The following is an 18,028-nucleotide window of genomic DNA, read 5'->3' as shown; positions in this document are numbered from 1 at the left end:
TTCCAAGAGGTTTGTTCTCGTGCTTCAAGCAGGTTCGGTTGTGTTTGTTTACGTTTTCTGATCAATGTTTTTATGCGAATGAAAGCCTTAATTAAATATGTTCATTATATAAAGCGATTGAGTCTCTTCAGAAAATTATGGACTAAACCGCTCAATTCATATGGATTAGTTTTACAATCTCTTTACGGACTTTTTTGAAGTGTCAAATGTGGTAGTAACGTAGGCTGTCTATGGAGGGACAGAAAGATCTCAGATTTCATAAAAAAAGATCTTCATTTGTGTTCCGAAGATGAACGAAAGTCTTTAGGTGGGACGTCATGATGGTGAGTAATTAAGGACAGAATTTTCATTTTTTGGTGAACAATCCCTTTAATATACTTAGTGTGATCAGGGTTCAGCAGTTTGATTATTTTTTACTGCTATATACAGGCTAAAATATGCAATGGCTTTTATGATATCAGATGACTCAGTGGATGGTTGAAATAAAATGCATAATCTCAAAATCACCAAAATGATGAGGTTAATGTTGACTGTCCTTTTCATTCTCATTCAGTGTGTTTATAGTCTTTTTAGTCTGTGTTGAAAAGTGCACGTTTCAAAACGACTTTTCCTATGTCACGTGCTCCAGCTGTATTCATTACACACCGAAAAACTCTCCGCGTTCACGATGCTCTGCACTGATCGTCCGGGAGCGCGCCTCACTCCGAACAGTTTGCACGCCGCGCTCCTGTACTTCTTCGACATGATGTTGTAGAGGATTGGGTTGATCGCAGCGCTGAGGTAAAACAGCACAAATGAGACCAGGTTGCAGTATTCGCTGATTTGGGAGATGATGGGAGAATTTGCCTCGGATGACTTGGAGAAGAGATAACGACCCACGTGGAACGGCAGCCAGCAGAGAACAAACGCAAGAACCACCACAGCTGATAAAGGGAGAGAGAGAATTTAATGGTTTTTACATTGCATTATAAAAATAAGAAATACATTTAATACGATATTCAAAAAGAGTGTTTAAACATGCTTAGCAATTATTTCGAGTCGGCAATTATTAAGTTAAGCTACTCACGGCTGAGTCGAATCACTAACCGATCCGAATGACCGGTTCGCTAAAAGAACCGACTCAAGAACTCGAGCATTCGTTCGGTTTTCGGACTACACTGGTCGCTGTAAGTTTTTGATTCACTCAAAGAAAATCGAATCTGAGTGACTCGCGGGGTAGATATATATTTGATTTAGAACCGGGCAAAGAGTCATTTGTTCAGGAAGCTTCTTCTAGTCACTGAATGTGTTCTTCATTAAAATAATTTGATTCCTAAATAAATTATTATAATAAACAAGTTCAACGTTTTAAATGGAGGCTGGAGTTAATGGTCCATAAAGTGATAATATAGAATATCCAATAGTTTAATCAAAAGCATTAATTGTGTATGGCAGAAAAGAAAGAATTTTAGACCATTAAAATGGGGAATTTCAGGACAGATAGTCCCCATGTCTGATTAGGAGACGCATTTTTTTTTTTTTTTTTTTTTTTTCCTGCATAGCCATACCTTTGCAGTCGTGCACAAAATTAGCAAAACATTTATTCTGATTCTGATGAATAATGTAAACTGTAATGTCAAAAATGCAGATCAATGTACATTTATAACAATATTTTTATTATAATTCTTTTTAATAATTTTTTTTATAGAACACTTTATTTGGTTAAAAAAAATCAATGTAAAATCCCCCCTCGTGGCTTATTGCTTTATGCACATGGCATTTAATTAGCGTCTGTTCTGTTAGATGTAAATAAATATTTATTAAATTAAACGATTGTTATTTCTGAATGAAACCCACGCAACATATAGCCTAATATAATGGGCTATATAGTCTATGATTGTCAAACATAATATAATTATACAGTGTTTGTCAGACTTTTCAGGGCATCGTTGAGCTCACCTAGCATTTTGACCGTTTGTTTATTATTCTTATCTCGACTAGAAATGGCCCCGACTGGATTCTCCTTTCTTCTCCACAGCCTTCTGCCTATGAGGCTGTATAACACTGTCAAACAGAGGACCGGGAGGAAGAAAAACACACTGGAGACCCAAACCATCATAGTAAGCAGTCCGGACCGGATGGCATATTCGGTCGCTTTACACTCGTTGGTTTCCCAGGAGTTGGTGCCGTTCTCGTGCTCGACCCCAACCAGAATGAATATAGGTCCCGCGCTGCACAGAGCCACAGTCCAGAGGAGTAAAATCACCACTTTTACCCGACCCCGCGTGACGATGACTTTTGCCCTGAAGGGAAAGCAGATGGCGAAGTATCTTTCCACACTCAGCGCGGTGATGTTGAGGATGGTGGAGTACGTGCAACTTTCACTCACAAACTGAAAGAGTTTGCACAGCTCGTCGCCAAAGTTCCACGGTCGATACCGCCAGACCCGGTACAGGTCGAGGGGCATGCAGAGGAAAATGAGCAGGTCTGAAAGTGCCATACTGCAGAGGTAAAGGTTAGTGGTGGTTCGCATGTCTTTGTATTTAGTGACCACCGAAATGGTCAACAGGTTCCCAGCAATTCCGACGAGGAACAGGAAAGAGCACGTCACTGTGATGCCAGTCAGTATTGGGGCTGGGAAGAGATGGACCGGGTACTCAAAGTCCTCAGCAGTTGCATTACTGTCCATAATGTCCTCAGCGCATAAAGTGATGCTGAACGGGCAGCTGGACACGTTTGTCCAATTAGTCATTCTGATGAAATTTCAGAGGATTTGCATGGGCTTAATGGCACCTCATGATTTCCACCCAGCTGTTGTTAACATCCACATCTTACAGGTGTTCAGTGCACAGCATGAGAAGTGCACGCGAGTAACCTGTCAATGATGCGCCCCGAGCTGCGCGCGGGGGGTACACGATCCACTCCACGCACGCGCACATGATGCCTTGACTAATTGGACTGTGAAAGGCAGATTTGTGCATTTGTTCATTTGCTATGTATTTTGTACGTTTCCAACTTTCCTTAGCGTTTTTAGCATTTCTAACAAATAAGATACGAATTACATTAATAGAGCGATTGAAAGCTGAATTGCACGGCGATGGGTAATAGTTGTATATTTTATGCCACCTGGTGGTGTGAATAGACCATCTTATACAAAAGAATATGTAACAGAAAAATAAATCGTCGTGACACGTGCTTTGCTTAAATAAATAGTAAGTGAAGCTGCGACTGCTGCTGTCCATGGTGCTGAAAGCTGTTTGTTTGGTTTCTTTCTTAATGAAACAGTGCTGGATTCTCAAGCTCAAATAATTCTGCAAGTCATAATAATGAGAAACTTCCTCGTAATAATGACGAAGGCTGTTTCCGAAATCGCCCCATATACCCTTAAATAGGGCACTATTTGAGTGGACAGCCATTTGTAGTGGTGTCCGAAACAACCATAGTGGACGTTATCGAGTGCACTCACTCAATTCAATAACGAGTGTACAATCCATTAGTGGAGTAACGTGAAATAGTGAATGAGGGTATATGGGGCGATGTCGGACACAGCCTAAAGTTTCTCTTTAATATGAGAAAAGTGAGTAATTTCTACAAGAAAGTTTTTCATTATTATGAGAAATTACGTAATAATTATGAGTAAGTTTCTCATTATTATGACTTACAAAGTCATAATATTTTACTCCCAAGTGTGGCAGAAACGGTCTTCCATACGCCACAGATTTCACAGTCTTTATTTTGCTTTTCAAAAATATATCTGTTTAAAATATATACTTTTTAAAAATAAAAAAAAATCTGAAACCACTTGTATGTTTAAACGTGTATATATTAAAGAAACACGTATGGCATGTGTTCTATAATAGTGAGGGGGGTTAGGAACACTAATCTTCCGATTTTCACCACACGATGGCAGCATTGTCACTTAAAAGACACCAGTTTCTCAAATTTCTAGCTCAAAATATTTCAAGTATATGAGAATAAAGTTGTGTTTATGTGATTAAATATTCCATGTTTAAAACCCCTTCCTGCTTTTCCAGTATATTGGGTTGTTTCAGATTGCAGCAACAGCTCTGACAAACAGCGCAAGTTGCATCTGGTTTGGTATATTGACATGATCCATTTGCGCACACAAAATATTTGAAAACATTTGAGACATGATCTGACCATTATATCCTTGGAGCCACATATTGACATGACCGTACTCCCAAAAAAGTATTTTTTTTTTATATATTTACTGTAAATCATTATGAGATTATTTCTTTCTTATTTTTACTCTATTGCTTGAGATAGTCTTTCTCAGATTCTGTAATTTAACATTCATAAGCATTTAAAAATATTCCTGCTATGTGTACAGTCTTTTCTGACCTTTAGAAACCTTCCGATAGCAAGAAAGGAAAAAATGCTTCCCTTGTGTCAATAAAATCGTAGTAACAGGCACGTTTGGCATGCATAAAGTGCCCCTAATGACTATCCTGCCTCAATTAGAAGCCGGTGTGATGATGAAAGATACGTTTTATGTGTTTAGTAAACGAGATTACCCTAATTTGTGTGAGGTAAACAGAACGAGTTGAATTTTTGTTTGGCAGTCTACCTACACAGCCATTTTTGATTGGTATCAGGGCGTCTGATGCTGCTAGGTAGGCAGCTCACAGGGCTTTGAGACACAGCCGCAGTGTTTCCTCTGCTGCAGTCGGTCTGTTGTGGTTGCGTCTGCCGCAAACTCATTTTGTAGCCTGGTGAAGTCAGGGTTAGACCGCTGAAAACGTTTTGCCCGTGGCCGTGGGGACTGTAGCTCCACCAATGTTTATGACATTACATTAGGTAGACTGCTGCAGCCTGCAGGTAATCACACAGGCACAACCATGCTGATTTATACAGTAGTTCTGTAAATATGTAAACAAATATTAATTATTCAACAAAACTATTCAGAAAATATTAAACAAAATTGGCCAGTTTGTTTAGTTCTCCAACTTGAGTGTCGTCTCCACAGAAGAGCACACACTGACACCCGGACAGGATCTCCATAAATGAGTGGACCGGAGCGACAGAGTTTCCAAGTAGCCTACTCCTCGAATCTTTCCGTCGCATTACTCGATTGTATATCCATTACGGGTTTTCTCATTCCCCGCTGAGAGAAACGCGCGCCAAACAAACAATTTTGTGGAAAAGGGAGCGCTGCCAAAAGGCAAGACTTGAAGGCAAGCCTGCAACCTAGGCTGAAAAAAAGCGTAACACCTGCTAACGGTGCCGTAGGCCTACGCAGGGAAGGAGACAAGAGGCTTTTTTTTAAATGGATGTCAATGGAGGAGAGGCTTCACCACGCTGAATAAACTGCTTTTGTGGGAAAACGTTTATCATTTAAGCCCATCGGCTAATCTTAAGATGTTAGCTGAGCTCCTAAACTTTTGTATTTTATAAAATTTTATTTAGAGTTTACACCGAAAAAATTTGAATTGCGCATCTAAAAGAACATACTTTTTTTTAGCAGTCGTGAATAATTACTTATTCAAAATAAGTAGGCCTTCCTACTTATTTCGGACGCAGCCTATATGGTATGAACCAGAGCCGTTGGACACTCATATTTAACGGCACTGCTTTGAACGAAATTCAACGATGTAATATGATTGGTTATCAAGGCACGTGCGCAAGTTCCCATTTACGCTTTTTCCAACGATAGAGCCACAGACCCTCATATCTCCCAATAAAAAGACCATCTCTATGGGGTTATTGTTGCCTTATTCCAATTAAATAGATTGAGATTCACAAACAAATGTAAAGAGATTCACAATAATTTATCAAATTCACAAATAAATAGATTAAGATCCAAAAATAAATGTAAAGAATTTCTAAAATCTTTTTATAAAACTCACAAATAAATAAAATTAGATTTGCAAATAAAACAAATATTTACAAATGTGTTTTATGTCATAAACAACTCTGCCTGAACCGCTTTCTGTGCATTTGTAAATCACTGCACGCATTTGTGAATTGCTTCTTGTGCATTTGTAAATCCCCTCACGCATCTGTGAATTTTGAAACACTTCTAGCATCGATGTGCAAACAAATCCACAAATAAGTGGACTCGACCCACCGTTTACTCAATCAGATAACGGCCACATTGAACTGACCAATCGTAGCACGTTCTCGCTACAACCAATCACGTTACTTGGAGCGGTAACTGAATCTGATACATTTTGAAGATATTTGCACCCTTGAAATGGAGCTGTAATCTATCTATCTACATATAAATGCACAAGAAGCAATTCGCAAATGCGTGCAGTGATTTAAAAACAGAAAGCGGTTGACAAATAAATGCCAGGCAGAGTTGTGTTTGTGACATAAAACACATTTGTAAATATTTTTTTTATTTGCAAATCTCATTTTATTTATTTGTGAGTTTTATACATTTTTGTGAATCTCTTTACATTTGTTTGTAAATCTCAATCTATTTATTTGGAATAATGCAACAATTCTAACCCCATACATCTCTGACGCTGCATTTGACTTTTGATTTTAAAACAACAATCTCCGTTGCCCTCCGTGTGAAAACATCTCAAAATTAGGCTACTCACCCCAGACAACTTCTGCGCACAGAAACCGCCACGAACATACAACGTCAAGTGAGTGATGCAATCAACATTCTTGTAAAGCTTCTTGTTGGCTAATAAAATTTTATACAACTACAGGTGACACCTACAACAGTCATTAACTAAACCCCCTTTTAACCCCTTTCTTATAGGCTACTGAATAAATATAGTTTACATTTTACTTCCTTAATACTTTTCGAAACCAAAAGATGAACAAACAAATATCAGCTATGTATGAACACGGTAATTGTTATTTCTAACACTCAAAAACATCTCAGCGAGTGTAGACGTACATGCATAATTTACATGGGCGGGTCCAACTGTACAGAAGAGGAAGCGCGAGCCAGATGATCCGCGTTCGCGTGAATCGCGTCCTCGTCGTCTCGTGCTGACTTTATATTTGAGAAGCGGATTCAGAGCAGCGCTGACGTGCCTCTAGATTTTTCCATCAGGTATGTTTACATGGCTTTTATGACTTACTAACGCTCTTTTCTCTGATTAGAAATTAACCGAAGTTTTATCACGCGGAAAAGTAATGACATGTTAACAGAGTACTGTACAAAGCTAGACTTCTGTCCTAATGCAGTAACGAGTGAGTGACATGTTTGAAATGCATGGCAACAGAAGGTGGCAGCCACGAATTGCATCTGGACTGCATCACATCAGATCAGAGTCTATCGAAGAGACATATTGGGATTTGATTTGTTTAAATGAACTGCAGTAAGAGTAGGCTATGACACCTTTCCAATAATGCAGTTATCATATCATTGTCCACACTGACTCATTTTGCAAGGCAAACAACCTGCTGTACCTGCAGGGCAACTTCGACGACTTGAACTGATTCTGCTACAGCTAACTGACAGGTTTAAGAAAAAATACTAACAAACAGAGGAGCTTTGTGTGCTTAATTTTATGTTAATGTTTGGCTTGAAACGTCATTTCTAAGACCCAAGTCTGACCGTTTAGCATCCTTTGGACGTTTTCTCTCAAAAAGGTGGTGTACAGGCCACGTTTAGCATATATATCTAATTTTATAAGTCATTGCATATGTAATTGTGTATAAAATATAAGAAAATATTCTTTTTCTCAAGTTTTGTGAGATTAATCCAAAAATATTTGATGAATACAGTTCATTTTCTAGATTAAGATTTAGGATTGGCTGAGGAATCTTTACATGAACATGAATTATGTTATAATCATTATAGTCTGACACTGTATTGCATAGTTCTATAAAGTTTGTGTGGTCATATATATATATTTTTTTGTCATCAGTACGATCCCCTCAAGGATCTTGGGACGGAATGGGAGTGTCTGGTTGACTTAGTGGGAAGGTGTGTGATGTGTGTTTGGCAGTTTTACCCTTTGTTCCCTAATGAGGCTAACTTTCCCATCTGACAACAACTCGCATTTAGATAATGTGTAGGCTATGTCTTGGATAGAGACGGTGACTGTATTACTGCACTTTCCAAGACCCATGTGGGTGTGGCTTCTGTTCTGAGAACTACATCCGTGAGATATGACAGGTCTATTAATTACAACCAAGCTGTCAGATGATAATGTTGATGTTATACATGGGGAGACGCCTTTATCTACATGTTATCTACATAAAAGTGTTGCCAGGTTATAAAAGTTGCTAAACCACCTTTTTCCCCTGTAGCGATATCACCCTTCCTCCTCTTTTATTAAACGCAGGGGGCTGTACATGTTACCACTTTTGCATGTTGAGCAAGTTCAAAAGAAGCATTGGTGGTGTTGTGCTCTCATTGTGGTTAATGTGCATCATCACACTTTGGATCCTCTTTTCAATGCACATGAAACCATGATATACAGTCGTTGTATATTTGAGAACCTTTTTATGGTCAATACTTAGAGATGTGGTTCTGTTTTTAGCATTTTACACAGCAAATAATATAGTGGTATGACCAAGCATGTGTGTTGGCCTTGAGGAAAGAGGAAACAGAGCTTGTGGTCTATGTGTAATTCTATTTTTTTTTTTTATATCGAGGGACAGGAAGTTGAGTTCGCCAAGTGAGGATTAGCAATAGCGATCCTAAGATAGGCTGTGTTTATGTTTCATGTATATGGGATTCTTCTAGAACCTCCAAGCATGTGATCCTCTTTTATTACGAAATGACGAAATAAATTAGCGTTGATGTGGATGTAGTGCTGCAATGCAATGTCAAGAGCAACTGTAGATCTGTTGTTGCCTGTGGTTTTGTCAGCCGTTTTAGATTTGTGGTTTTCCCCCGATGCTCGTCGAAATGCATTTGTGAGCCACTCTCAATTAGAGGGGAATGACTGCCGGCTTAATGAAAGTCCTGTGACCATACACACGCTCTGTCTTCAGTTTAGCACAATAAACAGATGCTGTCGCAGGTCAAATGTCAACCAAGCTAGTCGTTTAATTTCCGATTTGGTATTTGTGTTAAATCTGACATTCTTTGGAATCAGTCTTGAGACACTGTTTACTGAGCATAGTGTTTATTAGGGATGACAGAATTGCAATTAGCAGACCTGGTGTTAAATTAAATCACAAGCTGTGTTTAATCAAATCCAAGTCAGTTTTAACAACATTAAGTCACTTGCAGGACCAGGAGGAAAATTAAAAAAGAATACGTGTTGGTCACAACTAGAGGGCGCTTACTCCAAAGATTTACCCATGATCATGTCTGCAGTTTCATATCAAATCCACATGGATTTTCATAGCCAATATCCACATTTTTTTTTTCTTAAGAAAATAAGTTTGTTTTTCTTAAGTTTGTTCCACCTTCTGAGATCAGCAATCCCATTAAGGGACCAATGGAATGTAATGCAATTTCTGGAGATGCTTGTATGAATAATTTAGCTGCAATAATAAATAGAGTAGTAATTGTGCAATGTGGATTCAGATGTGCTCAGCAGTGCCATATTTATCTGCTTTCTGAGCATTAGCTGGATAACATGCCTTCATTGTGCATTGATGTTCAATAAAAAAGAAATAAATACGAAAAAAGAAATTCCTGTTAGTGGCGTGTTAGCCATTAGAAAAGAAAAGCAGTAGACAGGATCCATTCTATTGGACATGCAGTTAATATATCACCAGCACACACACAGTGCCTGGATAAAACCGATCAACACTGTCTCCAGCTAATGTTGTTCAAGGGTGGGAATGAGTACATAACAAAGCTTAGGCCTGTTTTAGATTCTAAATTGAAGATTCATGTCGGATCTGTGTTTGATGCAGGCAATAAATTATTTACAATGCATTACATTGCTTTGTACATGTAGAAAATGAAGGTCCACAGCAGTACTTGAATTATTTGATTGTTTGTCACTAGTTTTTGCTCTGATGGTTAAACTATGGAATTAACACACAGATGAAGGGGAATGGTCAATTCATTGCATTAATTGTCTATTTTATTTGAACAAATTCAAATTATTTTATTAAAAAATAAACTTTATTTATGTCAATTTCACCAAGTTATGTACAGAATAACCATCAAAAGTTTGGATGGTTCGATTTTTTCACCAAGATGTTCACCAAGGATGCATTCATTTGGTAAAACAAAAAAAAAAACAGTAATATTAAATAAAAAAAAAGGTCATTTATTCCTGTCATGGCGAAATTAAAGTGATTTCTTTCAGAAATTAATCAGATATGCTGATTTTATTTTCAACATTTTAAGTTGTTTATTTTTTTTTAAAAACTGAGATAATTTCCCCCCAGGATTCTTTAATGAATAAAAATTGACAAATTTATTGACCTCAAACTTTTAAATGACAGTGTATTAATATTATGTAATTTTAATGCTTACAGTATTATTGAATTTTATTTGCAATGTAATCATCAAACAAGCATATAAATACAATAATATGGTACTAGCTAGATGCGTATTATCACAGGTCAGGCCCAAAACCCAACAATGTTACTCAATATTTTTATACAATATATACCATGGTGTTCCTAATTTCTCTAAAGAGGCGTCATTGGCGTGAAAATATAACATTATTTAATATTTTATAGGGATGTTAATGATGATGTCTCAATGTAATATTGTTGTGCAACAGCTACTGGTTCTCTTTGTGCAGAGAAACATCACAGTTATGTCCATTATCACATCTGTGGTGCAGTTTTTGTTACTTTCTGCAGTATCTCAGGTTTCCATCACCACTGAAAGAGCCACAAGTGTTACATTTCAAACACTCTTTATGTGTGACTGTACGCCGTGTGGGTGTGTATGGACTGTCATGTCATCTGCCATGCCGTCCTACCAGGAGATGAACGTTTAATAACAGCTTTCAACAAGGACTGTGGGCTCAAACACGGCTTTGTTTTAAATGCTATGCTAGGAGTCCAGAAACTCATGTGCATCCACTAGATTGACAGGTTAAAATGCGATTAAAAGCAAATGAAGGCTGTGATGAATTAATATGTTTGTGCATAGAGTAGACTCGGTCCACTCAGCGATAAGAGAAGAAGATAAGTGTTATATAAAATGTTGGAACCCAATCATCTGCCAAATATTAACCTAAATAGCACTTTTCTGAGCATGAGAAGGATAGAAGCAAGAGGATAGAAAAAAAAACGTATCCCACACAAAACATATGGCACAAGAAGCATGTTGGTGCATCTCTGCTAGTAAGAGAGGAGAGCTAGTAAGGCTCCGCCCCCTCTTGACATGTGACTACTCTGTCTCAGCCCCCATTACCCCCCTCCTTGGACATATACTCAAGCACACACTGTTGTGAGCGCTATATCAGTGTGTGTGTTTGAGTGTGTTAAACGCTTCTTCTGTTCTGGTTAGTTAGACTTTTCTGTGGTGAAGAAGAAACCGAGGATAACAGAAATGATGGGGGTGTCTCTGCCTGCGTGCGGGCAGGTTAGTAAACATTCTTTGAATTTGATTTCAATCAAGTTTTTTTGTCATACCAAATCTGCATATTTTTAAGAGGATATTTAAACCTCTTTACGAATAGCTGAAAAGGATCCTTTTTGTATTTTGCATTTCAAACAGCAGAAATAAGGAAGAAACTCATTCTGTCATGGGTCACTTTTTTTTCACAATGTTAGACTGCTAGTAGAAACTGCATGCGATGGATAAATACTGAGCGATCAGAAAGATCTGCATTTGCACAGAGAGTGTGATTTCTCAGATGTTTGTGCAAATGTATGTGGGAGAGCATGAGTCACTGCAGCATATCAATGAATGTAATATAAGCAGACGTTACATTTTGTAAAAGAAATTCATAATATTAATCAGAGATGAATATGTGCAGAATTGGATTTTGTCATCTAAATTGGATTTTGTTTTCATGAGTAAAAGAGCCTACGTATGTATGCACACCCTAAATGCTTCAGCACCTGGTTTGCAGTAGACTTTGGAAATGTAGAGAGAGCGGTGTATTCCTCCTACAGTGATCGCCGTCCACCTACCGGATTTGTGTCTTGGTAGCATATACATCACACCAACCTTTGCTATGTACACAGAAAACATTGCCTTGTATTTGCATTTGGTTCTTCTCACTATTCAGGATGTGGCTTGGTAGAGCATTTTTCTCTGTGCTGAACATGGTTAGTGTTTTATAAATGATCAAAATAAGGTTACACACCAGCAATGTTTGGGGAAATGGCTTCAGGTAAAATACAGTAACAGGGAAGTTTGGACACACTTGACTCAATTTGTATTTGAATATGCCTTAAATTTGTTTGCACTGCAAATTGCACCTTTTTTTATTTGTATTTTTTACTGACTATATGCCAGTACATATGGAAACTTATAAGTAGCAAAAAATATAGATGTAAGAATATTTTATTATGTGTACTTTTTTTTTGTCACTATATCATTTTTTGTTGTTGTTTTCAAATACTGATGGCATATGTTATAAAGGGGAAAAAAAACTATATTTCAAAGTATTGTAATATTTTATCTCACAATACTCTACTTATATTCTCACGTCAAAATTTTTTTTTCACATTTATATTTTTGGGGAAAATCCTGCTCAATGAGAGATTGCAACATAATGCACTATTAAACCTAAATAATCCGGACTCAAATATTAATATAACATTGTATTGTCCGGTCTCTCTCATTCATTCATTTACCATATCTCTCTTTTATGATATTTGAACCTTTATGGAAGTGGGTTATGCATCAGGGTAAGGTATTTTTGTAGTAGTGTCTGTTTGGATACTCATGCAGGGAGGTGACGTTGTTGTGGCAATACCGGTTTGACCGACTATACTGTTCAGCAAATTTACTGTTATAGAGGGACATGCTTCATTGCTCCACTCACAAGGTTACAGTGGCCCTTTTTCCTGCTTTTGTGTTTGAAAAGACTTGGTCACTTGCCAGTTTAACAGATACCTTTCAACGAGCACAATTGGCTGTGCATTAGTTACAGATATAGTCCCATTGGAGCAGCCTGCGGAACAATGCATGGCTCAGTAACTCGCCAGTTCCTGGATCGCTAAATCATGTTCTGGTTCTGCTAAATTTGCTGGGACAGTGCTAGGGTGTTGTGAGTGGTTGCCAATACCTTTTTTATGTAGTGACTTTAAGGTGGGTTTGATTACGATACAATTGTAAGGGGGTTCTTCTGAAGGGTCATTAGGGCAAGTGGTTGACATGGCATTGTTGCTAAAGTGTTCTTGATTGGGATGCAGTTGCTTGGGTGTTCTGAATGGTTGTTGGGGCATCTCTAAAGCCCAAAGTATATTCCGGCTGTGCAGTGTCCATGTGACATATTAATTATCGTCATCAGGAGGGTCCGCACACATTGTCCATGTGCAGCCCAATTTTTGTGTCCGTGCGTGAGTAATTTGAGCGCTTGTAAACAAAGTTCACTAGAAAGTGCGTACACGGCGAACGCATCTTTCTGCATTTACGGCCAAAAGAGTATAGGCCTACTTTGAAAGACAAAGTAGGCCTATACTCTTTGAAAGACAAAGTAGGCGGATAATGAAATATACCCTCGCTTTAAGCGGTTGGTTGGGTGTTGGTTGCTTATTGGCTTATGATGGTCCCTAGATATGTCTTGGTTCATTCGTTTATTCGAATTTGACGTCCAATTTATTGTCTGACAGGTATAAATCATAACCCTGAACGCTTAATAGCACACCCTTCCCAAATAAGCGACTTGAGGTATCAGTCATGTTTGTAGCACATGTGCATGATTTTCAACAAACTCTGAGTACTTAAAAAGTGTGAAATTATTTTCTCCCAATACATTTTAAACACCTAAGACATAGATGGGCCACTACATATATGATGCACCTTCTGGGCTAGATCAACTAGATAAACATACTTCTGTGAGCTTCAGTTGAACACTTAAAGCAGCATGAGGTTGGGGCGTTGAGAGTTTGAGGGTGTTTATAGTGGTGGTGGGAATGTGACTTTGCTGCTTTCCAGTCCAGCTTTTTTATTTGAGAAGTTATTCAGCCAGTCTATCACTGTCCGCCCTCACGTGTGCAGGTGCATCAGTGAGAACACATGGGAGATTTCCAGAACTGTTGGAGTGCGTGCTTGCATTCCTCATCTTGTTTGAAGTGAACTGTTTCCACATCCTGATGGAGGTGAAACTTTCTCAGCGAAAGTCAGTAGCAGTACGAGAAGTGGTGGATGTGTGAGTTTGTGTTTTGCAGACTATGCAACACTGAAATGTAAATCGTAAAAAGCTGCTTTTGGAACCTCGCGATGTGAGAGAGAGAGATTGGTTTATTGGTTGGTTGGTGTGTGACAGGTGTCCTCACTGGAGCTCAAGTTTATTTGACTGTCTGATTTACATAAAACGAGGAATATTTGAATAAAGTCGAATATTTGAATTGCATAGGTCCGCTTTTACGAGGATATTTAGGAAAAGCATAATCTAGTGTTTGTCCTCGTTCTGCTCTAGAACTTTATTCATGATGTTAAACCTATGTGATTTGTTACCTTGGCAAACATGTTGTTTTAACTCTGCAGCTCTGTTACCCACAGCGACCTATTAATGGCTGTTTATAGTAGGTTTCCATTGTAATCACTGTAATATGAGCCCACATTTACCAAATTGAGCTTTTTCTTTTTGCATCCCTGGATGTTTATTGGAGAAACTGTAATTGCTGGTCAATGAGAACCAATAACTCTGTGAAACGGGATCTCTCAAGCAGCTTAAAGCCACTGATCTCCACTTCACAGCTTCCTTGAAACACTTTGTTTTAGTACACAAATTCTGAAAGACCATTGACATTGAAGAGTATCCACATCTAAGATTTTTCCAGTGCACCATTTAGTATGGTTGCGCAATATATCAGCCAGTATTATAGTTGAGATTGGTTGATGCTGGATAAATACAGTATTGGTTGATTTTGGATTTTCCTCATATCCCCTATTTTTACATGTAGATTATCTTTGCCGTCATCTAACACTTAAGTTATTAAAAAAAAAAAAACGAATAATTTACTAACACTGTTAAATGTAATCTTTATCAAATCTCTAAATGACTATTCATTTGTCCATTATAATGTTGTGATACCCAAGTTCACTTGGAACTATTTAAATAGATTTTTCTTAAAATCAATATTTTTAGAAATATTAGGTATTATATAGGTATTTTATTTTTCATTTATTTAGACAGATTAGTTTAGAATTTTTTCATATAAACCATTTATCAGTAATCTACAAGATGAAAATAATGATCAGCTTATCGTACGGCCAGAATCAGCGCAGTGCATCTCTTGTTGCTAGGGTGTTGTAGACAGAAGGCATAGTGGACGCATATCAGTTTTCCCAAAATAATTGTATTATCTTTCTCATAGAGAAATATCACAGTGTGACTAGAGACTGTGTGTGTCTCGATACTTGAACCCAGGTTGATTTGAGACTGCAGTTTCAGAATATTATATTCTTTAAAACTTCTCTTTAAGAGCCTTTGCATCAGCGAATCATCTTAAAGGAAGTAAGAGCAGATCTATTTTAGTCCTGCTGTTGTGGTTACGAAAATCCACTCTTTCGTAATGACACTTTAGGTCAGCTAACAGCTCATTCAACAGAGAAGTGTCTGAACTATTACTGAAGATGCGATGATTGTAATGGGCTTTGATGGCTTTAGGTTAGAGTTACGCTTTAAGAGAACTTCATTTCATTATAGACAAGAAACATTCACTTGGACAGACCCACTCAAATACACAGTATGCCTTGTCGAGAGTGGATAAAAGTGTTATCATAATGTCATGAATTATGAGGTCTAGATTAGACTAAAGGTTTAAAAGTGATAATTAATCATCCTCGTCATTTTGTTCTGTGTGGTCACTGATATGAAGAGTGAAGGATTTTAATTTAGTACCGATGTTTTCATTATGACATGCCATTTCCTAGAAAGACAAATGGGGAAATTGTAACCACACTATTATGATGAATTTCTTAATTTCTTAAACCTGTAATCACGATATGAAAAGAAATAGGTTTGATATGATTATAAAAGAGAATTAAAAAAGGACTATTTCTAAAAAATACACAACCGTTCAGAAGTTTGGGTAGAGTAAGATTTTTTTTTAAATGTTAATGTTTTTGAAAGTATTTTATGCTCACCATGGCTGCCTTTATTTGATCATAAATACAGTAAAAAAAATAATATTGTCACATATAGTTTAAAATAACTATATATATATATATATACAGGTGAAACTCGAAAAATTTGAATATCGTGCAAAAGTTCATTTAATTTCAGTTATTCAACTTAAAAGGTGAAACTAATTATATAGACTCATTACATGCAAAGTGAGATATTTCGAACCTTTATTTGTTATAATTTTGATGATTATGGCTTACAGCTTATGAAAACCTTTTCACAATATTCTAATTTTGAATTTGGGGTTTCATAGGCTGTAAGCCATAATCATCAAAATTATAACAAATAAAGGCTTGAAATATCTCACTTTGCATGTAATGAGTCTATATAATATATTAGTTTCACCTTATAAGTTGAATTACTGAAATAAATTAACTTTTGCACGATATTTAAATTTTTTGAGTTTCACTGTATATATATATATATATATATATATATATATATATATATATATATATATATATATATATATATACACTCACCGGCCACTTTATTAGGTACCCCATGCTAGTAACGGGTTGGACCCCCTTTTGCCTTCAGAACTGCCTCAATTCTTCGTGGCATAGATTCAACAAGGTGCTGGAAGCATTCCTCAGGGAGTTTGGTCCATATTGACATGATGGCATCACACAGTTGCCGCAGATTTGTCGGCTGCACATCCATGATGCGAATCTCCCGTTCCACCACATCCCAAAGATGCTCTATTGGGTTGAGATCTGGTGACTGTGGAGGCCATTTTAGTACAGTGAACTCATTGTCATGTTCAAGAAACCAATTTGAAATGTTTAGAGCTTTGTGACATGGTGGAAGTAGCCATCAGAGGATGGGTACATGGTGGCCATAAAGGGATGGACATGGTCAGAAACAATGCTCAGGTAGGCCGTGGCATTTAAACGATGCCCAATTGGCACTAAGGGGCCTAAAGTGTGCCAGGAAAACATCCCCCACACCATTACACCACCACCACCAGCCTGCACAGTGGTAACAAGGCATGATGGTTCCATGTTCTCATTCTGTTTACGCCAAATTCTGACTCTAACATCTGAATGTCTCAACAGAAATCGAGACTCATCAGACCAGGCAACATTTTTCCAGTCTTCAACTGTTCAATTTTGGTGAGCTCTTGCAAATTGTAGCCTCTTTTTCCTATTTGTAGTGGAGATGAGTGGTACCCGGTGGAGTCTTCTGCTGTTGTAGCCCATCCGCCTCAAGGTTGTGCGTGTTGTGGCTTCACAAATGCTTTGCTGCATACCTCGGTTGTAACGAGTGGTTATTTCAGTCACTGTTGCCCTTCTATCAGCTCGAACCAGTCTGGCCATTCTCCTCTGACCTCTGGCATCAACAAGACATTTCCGCCCACAGAACTGCCGCTCACTGGATGTTTTTTCTTTTTCGGACCATTCTCTGTAAACCCTAGAGATGGTTGTGCGTGAAAATCCCAGTAGATTAGCAGTTTCTGAAATACTCAGACCAGCCCTTCTGGCACCAACAATCATGCCACGTTCAAAGTCACTCAAATCACCTTTCTTCCCCATACTGATGCTCGGTTTGAACTGCAGGAGATTGTCTTGACCATGTCTACATGCCTAAATGCACTGAGTTGCCGCCATGTGATTGGCTGCTTAGAAATTAAGTGTTAACGAGCAGTTGGACAGGTGTACCTAATAAAGTGGCCGGTGAGTGTATATATATATATATATATATATATATATATATATATATATATATATATATATATATATTTATAAATATATATAAGCAGGGGCCTGACCGCAGGGTACCCCAAATATACATATTCTTCCGTTATTGAAAAACTGTTGTTTTAATTACCTTGAACAAAACTGATAAACAAGACCTTTGTTAGATTAAATTAAATTAAA

General features: G+C 37.7%; 2 protein-coding genes across 3 annotated transcripts in view; one reads left to right on the top strand and one right to left on the bottom strand.

Moving 5' to 3' along the window:
* Positions 1-558: 558 nt before the first annotated feature.
* Positions 559-2,849, bottom strand: ghsrb (growth hormone secretagogue receptor b). Its single transcript, XM_056249135.1, has 2 exons — positions 1,939-2,849; positions 559-923 (listed from the first exon to the last, which is right to left on the bottom strand). Exons 1-2 carry the CDS (start codon positions 2,729-2,731, stop codon positions 616-618), a joined length of 1,101 nt encoding a protein of 366 aa, XP_056105110.1. The 5' UTR covers positions 2,732-2,849; the 3' UTR covers positions 559-615.
* A 4,084-nt stretch (positions 2,850-6,933) lies between these two features.
* Positions 6,934-18,028, top strand: part of pld1b (phospholipase D1b) — a 33,794-nt gene continuing 22,699 nt past the window's right edge. Inside the window, exon 1 of one of the 2 annotated variants that reach the window (XM_056249117.1) lies at positions 6,934-7,015. The gene's annotated coding sequence lies outside the window, so the exon portion shown is untranslated. Of the gene's footprint in view, positions 7,016-11,333; positions 11,423-18,028 lie in introns of those variants that run through there. The other variant, XM_056249118.1, reaches the window with a different exon arrangement.

Source organism: Rhinichthys klamathensis, unplaced genomic scaffold, assembly GCF_029890125.1.
Source record: "Rhinichthys klamathensis goyatoka isolate OS25496 unplaced genomic scaffold, OSU_Roscu_1.1 h1tg000059l_1, whole genome shotgun sequence".
Classification (NCBI taxonomy): domain Eukaryota; kingdom Metazoa; phylum Chordata; class Actinopteri; order Cypriniformes; family Leuciscidae; genus Rhinichthys; species Rhinichthys klamathensis.
The sequence above is the reverse complement of the archived record's forward strand: the minus strand, read 5'-3'. Positions and strand labels throughout refer to the sequence as shown.

What these genes read in the sequence shown, in the direction of transcription:
- ghsrb (XM_056249135.1), bottom strand. Translation starts at nt 2,731, where the DNA reads ATGACTAATTGGACAAACGTGTCCAGCTGCCCGTTCAGCATCACTTTA. An exon ending in ACAAACGGTCAAAATGCTAG is followed by an intron (nt 924 to 1,938) that starts GTGAGCTCAACG and finishes TCCCTTTATCAG; the next exon opens with CTGTGGTGGTTCTTGCGTTT.